Genomic DNA, 12,075 nt, shown 5'->3' with positions numbered 1-12,075 from the left:
GTGTGTGTGTATGTGAGATAGAATGAGATCGAGGCAGGCTGGGAGGGAGATAACGCTGAGGTGTGTGTGAGACGTGTGTGTGTTTTTACGGCGGTGTGAAGTCGCAGCGCGAGTCGCCACCTCGCCGCCACCGCTGTCCCAGATAGCGAAACGGCCCATTTGTTTCAGTGACGCCACTCTCATCACTGTACACTCCCTCACCTCCTCGGGGGAGAGCGAGGACACGGGTGGGGGGCAGAGATTTAAGCAAGGGTGGTGTGTGTGTGTGAGACATTATGAAAGACAGACATTTGAGCACGAGAAGGTGGAGCAGAAGGAAAAAGACGGTGAGAAAAGATAGAAAGAGAAAGCCGTGTGGAAATCTGCTGACTCAAGCAGCGCTGTGTCAGAGGGAGCAGGGACGGGGGGGTGTTATTTGTGTGTATGTGTGTGTGAGGTCACCCTGACTCTAATGGGGGTCACTGGTGATAATCAGAAGTGCTTGGATGCACACACACGCGTGCTTCCTATCTGCTGCCGGTGTGGCGAACATAAAGATGATTAGTGCGGAGGCAGATTGCAGTGCATGAACATGTGTGTGTGTTTGTGTGTGTGTGTTCCAGACAGACTCCCGCTATCTAAAAAGTAAAAACTCCAGGGTGACCCACGATGAGCTGACACACTCCACACACTCCCTTCGGGCAGATAAACAAGTTTTTCCAACTCAAGTAAATTGGCTGCATCTGTGTGATCAATAGATGAAGGTAGTGTGTGTGTGTGTGTGTGTGTGTGCGTGCGTGCGTGCGTGCGTGCGTGCGTTAGCAGGCTCAGCCATCCAGAAACTTGCAGTCTCCCAGTCAGGGATGTCTGTGTCTATTTCTGTTACTTCTTTGTCTTCAGTACTGATTCAGCTTATTGATTTGGAGTATCTGCTGAGACATTACCGGTCTGATTTGTAATTAAACCCCTCCCCCAGAATAGATTGTCCAATCATAGTTAAGGAACTGCAAGCAGGCATGGTCGGCCTGCCAGTGTTGGAATTTTCCACATGTTGAAGTGGTGTGCACGGCCTTGTAGTGAGAGAAAGTCAGCGTTTAAGGAGTTTGGAGGGTGGTTTGTTCTTTTTAGCCTTTACAAGACCAAAACTGGAAGAGCACAAGTGTAAGAAATGGATGTCAGATGCCATCGTTAGCATGTCCGGCTAAATAGCTTACTACAAACTCACATCACAGTATTGCAAGAAATCACTCACAATATGATTTTACTTCTATTCACTCTGTTAGTGATTTAAGGGAACATAGCTTAAGAAAGACAAAAAAGATTAAGAAACGGATGTTTATTGGCTCCAAATAGGAGTGAAAATGAGCCGTAGGTCTGCATGTGTTGTGGAAGGAGTCACCTGCTCCAATAACGTAAGTAATTAGTAATTGTACTGTGATTCATTCTGAGATTTAGACACTGGGTAGGATTAGGCGTCTGAACTGCGTTCATTTGGCAGAAAACCCAAAGTATATTATGTAACTGTAGCAGTCAGTGTCTTTCAAGTATATTTACATATGGCAGCAATAGACACACATACCAGCGCAGCAGAGGGGGCTTTCCTGTAGGCACAAAACCAGCTGAACTTGTGTTGCAGTGTGTAGTATGGAGATAACGTTAGTGACACTGCACAAAAAGCAAATCGAAACAACATTTTTCCTCACTCGAGCCACCGCTCTGCTTATTTATTTAGCTTCAGATGAGGCTTAATGGTCACACAGTTCTGCTCCCGTGTGTGGGTCTGCTAGCCGCATTAGCCGCAGAGCATGCTAACATCAAATTCAACACAATAAGCAGCAAAATAAACAGTTAAGCGACATCAATGAATGTATATTAGCTTAACTGGTTAGCTGCAGCCGATCTGTCGATGGAAAACCTGCTTTTGCATGAAGTTGATGCGTGATTGACATTTGTAGGGAAGGGTGGCCACACCTTTGGTCAAATCCACACACATCCTCATGCCTCACTGTTCATTTGTGGGAGGACGGTGTCTGACAGTGTTTTGAGGGCAAACTATGCTGCAGCTAAGCCCAATGTTCCGTGAAATTGCAAAAAACTATGTTTTCCACCCCTGAAAGCATCAGGTCGTGCAGGGCAACACGCTGAATAATACCTGTCTTTTCTACCGCCTGTTTTTTTTTTTTTTTATGTGTGTGTTTGTTTGGTTTTTGGCTGCTATGAGCCAATCTTGTTTTTACAGCATCTCTTCTAATGTTCACTCCCCGGTTGCACACTTCATCTTAAAGATCCGTCCTGTGAGGAGTCGTTTTACTCCTTCCACGAGCCTCTCCTCAAGTGCCAGGGTTAATTAGCAGCACTGTAATTAGCTGCTCTGCTCCCACCCCTCAATACGGTGGCACTTGAAACATTACAATTAGCTGTTTCACTGCATTTAATGTCCCATTACTCCCAATACTGGTGATTTACTAATAGAAAAGTAATACAGTTCCTGTTGCGACTCCTCCTCAGTTCATCTTTTATGAACAAATGACATTTTCACCGCGGTGGACAGTAACGTTGCCTTGTAAAATCTATTTTTGTGAACAAACAACGTACAAGATTCTGCTCTAATATGTGTTCACCACATGTTTCAAACCTTTATCAGATCAAACACCTGAGTGTTTTGGCACACCCATTATTTAGGAGTGTGGTTCCTGATTGGGGTTATTAGGTTGTCAAACTTACTGGAGAACATTTTGATAAATATAGACACAAGCAGTTACAGTGTGGTAAAGACGGAGAAGCAGCTAATTCCACAGATGTTCCACAGATTCATTGATATTTTCAATGCTGCTCGACATAGAGACTTCAGATCCTCCTGAATTATTTAACAAAACTTTAGATTGATGTCATTTTTAATTATTTCAGTTGTATTTTCTTACAATATGATTGTTATTCTGCTGGTTTGGTGGAAGGGATGGCACAGCGCTACAGTGCCCACGAGCTTTTGCTGCTAATGCAATGGAAGAGCGGGTCATCCAGTAATCGTAGGGTTGCAGGTTCAATTCCAGGCTCTTCCTTCCTGCATGTCCAAGTGTCCTTTAAATTGTAGAATTGTGTATAACTGCATGCCATTAACCATTCAACAAATTCAGTACTTGGACCAAAACACTGCACCGTTTGCTGAATTTAGCGCAATCTTTAGCTTTAGTGGCATGCAGAACAGTTTAATGTTCCTTTCGTACTCTTGTACACTCAAGATTGTCTTTGCAGAACCCTCGTCTTCATCCAGTAATGTGAGTAAAACATCATTCAGCACCTGATTTTAATGCTGGGTGATGTACTGGAGCGTCTCCACTACCTGCACTCAGAAAACTGTACTAACACTTACTCTCTGTGTGTGTGTGTGTGTGTGTGTGTGTGTGTGTGTGTGTGTGTGTGTGTGTGTGTGTGTGTGTGTGTGTGTGTGCATTCATATTTCAAACGATGACTCATGTTGCTTGGCTGCATCATTGACCTCGTACACACACTCATCCACCAGCAAGACCCAACTGCTCCCCTGAGAGTGGGAGCCCACACACTATTAGCCTTGTCACCTTGCAAGCACATCACACATTGCACACACACGCACACACACCAGATATATACTTGGAAATGTTTAAACGTAGACGCGTTTCTTTAATCCTGTCACCCTCAGCACCCACCCTGCGTCTCCTTGTGACTCTGTTTCTTTTCACACCTAAATTGGATTCGGGAGCTAAATGGTTGATTGCATAAGAGGAGGAGAAATACTACATAGGACAGAGGAGGAGGAGGAGGAGGAAGAAAGAGTAGAAGGGGCAGGATTTGGGCTGGTGGAAAGAAGTTGTGTGTGTGTGTGTGTGTGTGTGTGTGTGTGTGTGTGTGTGTCTATCCACACGTCTGTTTCATTGTGTGTGTGTCTGAGTGTGTTTCTCTGCTTGCATAAGAGCTGCTTTCATTCAACACAGCCCGATCACGACTCATTCTTCTCGTGTGAGTCATCACCTTTCAGTGGAACTCGGTTTTCTGCATGCGTGTATGTGCGCTTGAGAGAAAAAATAAATTCCCATGTGGACTCCTAGACGCCTGTTTCGAGGCCGAGCCGCCTCTTTTTGCTTCCCTGGGAACATTAGTTATGCTATTTTGTGACTTTAAAAAACATGAAAGGTTGTTTTGAGCTCTTTGATCTCAGCACCCAGGTTGCTTCCTCCCTGCTGAGGTGTCCTTGAGCAAGATATTGAGTCCACAACGGCTTGTTGTATCTGTGCAAACAAACAGAATATTCACCACAGGATCAATAATTGCTCTGCTGGTGGAAGACGTGGTTGTTCTTTGGCTCTGTGTACACGTTGGCAGGTCCAAAGAGGGCCGAGCGGTAACCGTTTCAACTTCCCAGATATCATGAAACGTGACGTCAGTAAGCTGCACGCAGCACACTCATGTTTACCAACCAGGCTGGTCTGTGATTTTTTTTTAATACTGCAGGGAGGAGAGATGAAAAAGATGTGAAGTCAGTGAGTACAGCTCAGCTTCTCTGAGCAGATTATGTACTCGTGTGTAGGAAGCGGTTTGGATTTCAGCCTTGAGTTACCATTCATTACATCCTGTAGGCAGAGGAATAAAAAGAGTTAGGATTTTATTTGGACAAAAAGGCCAACTCTAATCTGATATCAGTGTGCTCCTTCTGAAGGGCTTGTTAGATGGTTTAACGTCTCCTCTGATGTTGGAATTGGGAGGTTGTGGCTGACAATTTTTGTAACTTCCGCGACCGACGAGCACGACCACTCCACGTCGTGATTGGCCAGAGAGTGAGCAGGCTTTGAACTATTATCGCTTTCCTTAATGTCAAATGAGAAAAATGGTGTTAATGTGCTTAAGGAGGGACTGACAAAACATCTGCATCATCATCCCCATATTTAAGCAAATACGGCGTCGCATCTCTCACGACAGCGTCAGGTTTGCTCTAACTTTCTGGTTTCAGCTATCAGAAAGAGAAACTGATCCACTGATCGTGATGAAGACTGATCACTGATCCTGAATATATTCCAACAATAGGTGATTGTTCAACATCCTGTTCAAAAACTGTCAGCAGCGATCAGCCTCCACCCCTCTGGGAAGGATTTCCTCCAGATTTTGGATCCTGGCTGCTCCCATTCATCCACAAACATGTTCTATTTCATCCCAAAGGTGTTGGATGGGCTTTAGGTCAGCACTCTGCACAGGCCTGTCCGATTCCTCCCCCAAAAACCACAAACTTGGACGCACGCTATTATCTGAAAAAGGAGTTCGCACCGTTGCTGGACAAAAACTTGAATCCAGCTCAACTTATCGCCATGAGAGCGAAACTCCAGAGCAATGAAATCCTTCTACCTTCAACTGCCGTGCAGTGCTGCAGCGTCAGATGAGCTTTCAGACTCCAGGATCTGTTCCTCAAAGTGGATTTCCTGGATTGTAATTCATCATTTCACCTCGATCTGAAACAACATGCTCCTACCAATGCAACAGGCTGCATTTAGAACCAAAGGGCCTCCGTAGCTTGAACCATTAAAAAAAAAGCCTTAGACCAAAAGTATATGGACAGGAGTGGCCACGTAGTGTATCTAAACCCTATTTTAGCATCCCTGTATGGCTGAAAAGGTAAAACACATGCAGTACACTCAGAGCTCCAGCCTTGGCTTCCCCTCTATATAACCTCTCTGCAAGATACCGACAAGGAAGAAAAAAGAAAAAAAACACTTCAGGTTAGCGCTGAGGCCGTGGTGTTTGGTTACTACGGAAACCACCAGCTTGTGCACTTTGGAGAGAAAGACGTGGAAGTAGAGAGGTGGAGAAAGGGAGGAAGGAGCCAGAAGATGAGTGAAAGCTGGATGCTGGGAGCTCTATGTATAGCTATGTTTCACTGCTGAGAGAGAGGCAGGAGTAGCCAGGATCTAAATGTATCCATAATACATGAGGTTGTTCTCCGATATGCTAACATGAATTATTTGACAAGCCGAGCCGACCTGCTCCTCTCTGTCTATCTCCGTACATCTCCTCATTCGCTCCTCTCTGTTCTAACACTTTGGCTGCAAATCTGAATCTCCTCTCAGAGCAGCGTCTCTTTCTTGGAGCCGTCTTCGCCGAATTATCTGGGGCTCAGCGGGCTTCTGAGTCTCCCTCTCTGTCTCTCTGCTCTGAGTGCTTCTGCCCCTTTATAGATTTTCTCCTTTTTAACTATATCCATGCGTTTTGTGTGGGTTCTCTCAGCCTCCGCCTTTGTATTTGAGGCAGTGGGAGAAACGCCGGCTCTCGTCAGATGGACTTTTGATGAGGAGTCGGCGCACGAGAAAAGGCAGAGAAAGCACTTATGAAGTTCGTGAAGCTCCTTCTCTTGCCGTGCCTCCCTCTCTTCCTCCCTTTATCTGTGACCATGTCGTAGAAGTTTCTCTGTATTAACCTGGGGTCATTTGTCGAACAGGCAGCATGCTAAACTCGTCAAATTATTCTCAATCTGTAAATTGTAATTTTTTTTGCCCTAAGACTTGAACTCATCATAAAGATGTGTCACGACAGCATCTCATCTAACCTCTGACTCTGCCATCTTCTTACAGCTGAAATAATGAATTAATTGGCTGATTGACTGATCGATAGCCATGCTAGCACTTCTGTGAGACTGCATTAATGCATAGCAGGGCTAAAAGCTAAATGCTAACGACAGCATGCTGTTTAGCAGGTAGAACATTTACCATATTCACCATCTTAGTTTTAGCATGCTAACATTTGCTAATAAGCACTAAAGAGTACAGCCAAGGCAGATGGGAATGTCATTACTTCTGCTAATGCCGTGATGGCACTAATTAAAAAGTCAGACAGTCAGGAAAGTGATTAAAAATCCTTCTGAGGGAGACGTTAACGTCTGTACCCAATTTCAAGGCAACCCATCCAATGCTTGTTAGGTTATAAATAGACTGACTGACAGATATTGCCATCTTCATGTCGTTGCCTTGACTTAAAACATTTGCTGGTTTCAGCTCCTTGATTGCTGTGATTTGCTGTTTTATACGACTGTAGAACATTATATAGAACAATTAATTGGAAAATAGTAAGTAGGTGAAATCAGTCATTGGTTTTTGGATTTGGTTTGGGTTTATTGACAAGATTGTGGTATTTATAAAAGCACAACATGTTGGACTTTGTCAGGGATGAAACAGTAAAGTTCTGGACTTACTGAGCTTCCATTGTTGTCAGACTAAAAGTGCTAGCTTACATACCTTTACCATAACTGCTACATGTACCCCAACTGTAACCTCAGCCTTTACTTAGCTCTAACCCTTCAGCTTTAACTCTACAATGTCAAAATCCTAAAAAGTCTTAACCCTAGAAACAATGGTTCAGCTTTTTTCTGCCCACAGATGGGAGCTGAATCCCCACACGTGACTATGTGAACAAAGTTTTGTCCCCACAGCATGAGCATGCACACAAAAAAGGACAAGAACAAAATCAAAATCTTTATGCCTTTTTAAACAGTCCCAGAGCCCTTGGAAACGTGTCAGTGCAGCTGAATCCAACACACATGCCCGCAAGCATATTTGTGCTCGCAAACACACACACACACACACACACACACACACACACACACACACACACATTCTTAGATGCTTCAACCAGCCAGTGAGGGCTGGTTTTCTGCCAGATCGGGAATTGGCAAACTGGCAAATCTCAGATCATTTTAAGTCAGTTGGACAGAGACGGCCTTAACGTTAAGATGCTTTTGGGAAGCCTGAGGCCTGAGTTCCCAAAACTGTGGACGCTGGCCAAGACTTGTTCCACTGCAGTCTGTTATTCAGGGATGTGTGGAAGACGAGATAGCAGAGACGTTCATAAGGGACCAAATGCGAGTTCAAGTTTAGTCTGTAGAGACGGAGTCCAGGTTAAGTCTCAAGTTGTAAGAGTCCAGAGTTCAAGTCAGAACTCGAGTCTCCCCCGTGGTTTGACTTGGCAGCAGTATTTCTAGAAATGTGACTGCAAATGAATTAAATGCTACTCAGTAATTGATAAACTTTTAGAGGACACACAATTCTGACCACCTAAAAAGCTCATTACTCTTTTTAAAAGAAGTGAAAAACACAACAAGCCTCTGTTTTTCCAAAAGAAATCTCATCTATTGTTGCCTTGTTTGCAGCTGCAGATGAATACAGAAAAGAGGATACAGTGACTGAAAGAGTTCAGAGCCAAGAAAACACCAGGACGCAGGTGCAATACCGGGAGATGGAGAATCCCATTATTTTCTACTTTTAGATTTAAGCTAGTGCTTAGCTTCTTACATCTGTAGCATATTAAACAGCTGTGAAATCTGATTAACGGATGAGCAGCATTGCAATAGATGAACACAAACATGCATCCACTAGCACAAGCCTGACGGTGTTGCGCTGGTATCATGTCTAAAAAACAGTGGGGAAAACTAGGCTATATTACTGTCTCGTCCTATTCGTCAGTTGTTGGAACAATGCTTCATGGGAGTTGTAGTTCTAAATGTGTACTCTCCTCAATCCGAATACAAAAGAACTACATTTCCGGCGAAACATTCCCGCCCTCGCTGATCTGTGCTGGGAAACCGCGATTTTTTTAATATTATTTCTGTGACAAACCAACCGCAACAGCTAAGAATAACAAGAAGACTCAAGCAAAATGAAGAGGTATTTATAAAGGCGAATGGACGGCCAGCACAGACAGTTCACTGACACGCAGTGAAAATATAACACTGTTGATTTTTCGTGTTTAAAAATGTTTAAATTCATCCTGTTGTGTTCAGGTGGAGGAAAAATGAAGGATAAGAAACCGTTTAATTGTTGTTCATCATTGTTAGAATTTCTTATCAGTATCAGTAAGTAAGCGTACAGCCCTGACACTACTTTAGTAAATGACATGCAGTAAGTGCTTAGCAGTTTAGCATCTTCTGGCTAACAATGTAAGCTAACCTGTTACATAACCTGCCTCCCATTTTTGCAAATGTCAGAAGAAAACATGCCATAAAGGTGCTCGAGTAACATGTGCTGAAGCTCTGTTTAAACAAGGTTAACAAACAAACCAATACACCTGACACTGCAGAACTATTCCACTTTTCATTTAGCTTATTAGCGTCAGCTCAAGGTTGAGCCCTCGCTGTCTGACAGCTGTGTTGAATTGCTCACAGTTGAGCGAGTTGGAGTCTTCTCTTTCCACATCCTGGACGCAGTGGAGTTCTGCTTTACCCAACGTCTTTGAAGCCGTATAATTCAAAGGACGCGGCTTAATAATACAGGTCGCATAAACACTGCAGGGACCATCAAAGCTTGTTTGGATTTCATACACCTCTGGGTGACGGCTGCATGCTGATTTGTTGGACTGGTCTTTATTGACAAGTTGCACGTCAAATGCAAGTTCATAACGCTAGTTGCCAGCTCAGATGTGGTTTCCCATCTCTGCTAGCAGCACCTGTTCAGAGACCGCAGTCCTCTCAAAGGTCTGACAACACCGGCTCTACCCGGACACATCTGAGCAGCAGAATGTGAATAAGTAAAGCTCTCATCATTTTTAATATCTCAACATCGAGGCTCTCTCAAGCAGAAGCAAACACTCACAAAAGAGGAGGGGGAAGGAGCCGCCGACTGGGCGACTCCCAGGTGTGACAGTATGAATGTGAAGCGAGGTGCTGTTGGAAAAAGCAGGCACGCTGAGCAAACCTTGCCTGGAAAATGGGAAGCAAAGAGCTTCCAGCACCTGTTCAGTGACATCTGTCAAAAGCAACAAGTCGCTGGTGTTGAGTTTGAAAGACAGAGGGATCGAGTTTCTGTTCGTTTCCACAGCAGTGGGAAAATGTCCACATGCAAACAGAGATGTCAGAAAGTCTGCAAACGACAGGGTTGATGTGATTCATCATTTCTGGAGACTAAGTTTTAGCTTTAGATTTGATCTCATTAACATTTTCAAGGGGTCATTAAATAATAATTCATTATATTGTGCTGCCAGTCCTCGGCTTCTTCCCAAAGGTTAATTAATTTTTTTCTGACCACTTCCTCTTGCCATTTGTCCTCCCTCGGCAGTTCTGTGTGAGCGACTCATAAGGAGGCCTAATAAATGACTGGAGGAAAAAAAAAAAACAGCAGGAGAAAAGTTAATTTTTAAAGACGATGTGCCGGCCTGAGGTGTGGCGGGCGGCTGAAGCTGAAGCAGCAGGGGTAGCAGCGGGGAGACGTGGGGTAAATCCTCCTTTACGCAAGAAACAGTCTGACCTCTGACCTCTCTGCAGGAAGGCAAACAAAGACAAATGAGTAGAAAAGACTTCTGTAACCATAAAATTACTGTTTAATCACCACAGCGCGTTTAAACATCTTGACAGATTAAGCGTTTGAGTCGGAGCAGAGATAGCTGCGCGCCGCATTTTAATACAGGCTCCATGTCAGCGATGAATCATGTCATCCCTCGTTATTAGCTGCTGGCTAATGAGCACAAGCTATTACCATTTGTCACGAGTTGTGCATGTGTTTCAGCTGATCAGTTTCATCTTTTCTAGATCTAGATTTAGAATAAGAATAAATGGCTGCTATCGAGCTTGCTCCAGGGATGTCTGACAGTCAGTCCAGTCTGAAATATCTGAACAACTATTGGAACGGATGCCATGAAATAAATCCTGCACACTTTGGTGTTCCCCTGATTTTTCCTCACAGCACCACCAGCATCAAAGTTTTCACTTATCCTGTGAAATATCTCAACATGTGCTTGATGGATTGCTGGAAAGTGTTGCACAGACATTCATGGTCACCGGAGGAAAAGCCTCCGAACTTTGACTCACTGGCTGGAAAAGTGAGATTTCTCAACAGATGGTGGATGGATTAGCATGCAGTTTGGTACTTACTTTAATTTTTACTGGTTTATGAATAAAATCTTGCAAAGCTGATGACCTTCCCATCAGCCTTAGCTGTTCTTTGTGTTTGATGCTAAAAAAGTGGATATTAGCAGGCTGACATGTTTAGCTAAAGGTGGTGAACGTGGTTACCTTTATAGCGTCTAAAAATCAGCATGTACCATTATCATTGTGAGTATGTTAGCATGCTGCTAGCATAGCTGTCGACTCTTAATCTCATTAGCCTGAAACTCAAGGCTGAACATGCATGTTTATATTAATATTAGGTTTCACAGTTGTGCTCGTGCACGCAGCATGTTCTTGCCTGTTGCTGCTGGATGCTGATAAACCTCCACTGGAGTAATTTGGGGTGAAGCGTCTTGGTTGTTTGGTTGGATGATTTTTCCAACTAGTCTGGAAATGAAAGTGGCAACCTTGCACTTAGAAACTTAGGTGTAACTTATCCTGTAATATTATTAATTTCAGTATTGCAAATCCATGGAGGATTCTATGACAGGATCACAGAAAAATCTGATATTCAGCAACTAAATCAATAAAGTGGCATCTTGCTTTAGGGTTCGTTTGTTTTCTGTATGGTTCATATTAAACTTTGGATCAAGCCCTCTCACATCTCCATTCTACCAAACATTCAACGCTTGTTTTGTCTTTGCTTTCTCAGCGTTTCATCCAGTACCTGGCCTCCAGAAACACTCTGTTTAACCTGAACAACTTCCTGGATAAGGGAGCTCTGCAAGGTAAAACACACACCGAGCGCTCATTCTCTCTAAAGTCGTGTTTTCTTGTAAAAAACCAGATGGACAGGATTTGTCTCAAAGGACATCACACCGAGCATTTGAATGTTTTAAGCAGTCATTGGAAAGTATTTGGTCCTTCAAATGCATCTGATGCCGTGCACATACAGAATACATAATAAGGCAAACAGACAGTTTAAAGGACAAAAGGTAGAGATCATTTAAAGCCGTGTCACTTAACGCACTCAGTATATTGCCTTCCTTGTGACTCTGTCCTCTCATCTCCCCTCCCAGGTTACGACATGTCAACCTTCATCAGACGATACAGCCGTTACCTGAACGAGAAGGCCATGTCCTACAGACTGGTGGCTGTGGATTTCACCAAGATGAAGAGGGGGTAGGGGAGGACACACACACACACACACACACACACACAAAATGACAACCCTGCTCATCAGTTCACACTCATCTTGTCACACAGAC

General features: G+C 43.8%; 1 protein-coding gene across 6 annotated transcripts in view; it reads left to right on the top strand.

Moving 5' to 3' along the window:
- The window catches only part of LOC139351361 (phosphatidylinositol-binding clathrin assembly protein), a 75,388-nt gene that overhangs the window by 26,081 nt on the left and 37,232 nt on the right, over positions 1 to 12,075 (top strand). For all 6 annotated transcript variants that reach the window (XM_070993220.1, XM_070993219.1, XM_070993216.1 and 3 more), the window contains exons 3-4: positions 11,520 to 11,595; positions 11,887 to 11,989. In XM_070993220.1, coding sequence (XP_070849321.1) covers positions 11,520 to 11,595; positions 11,887 to 11,989 — 179 coding nt within the window. The remainder of the gene's footprint in view (positions 1 to 11,519; positions 11,596 to 11,886; positions 11,990 to 12,075) is intronic.

Source organism: Chaetodon trifascialis, chromosome 23 (genome assembly GCF_039877785.1).
Source record: "Chaetodon trifascialis isolate fChaTrf1 chromosome 23, fChaTrf1.hap1, whole genome shotgun sequence".
Lineage (NCBI taxonomy): Eukaryota > Metazoa > Chordata > Actinopteri > Chaetodontiformes > Chaetodontidae > Chaetodon > Chaetodon trifascialis.
This window is presented reverse-complemented; position numbering and strand designations above follow the sequence as displayed.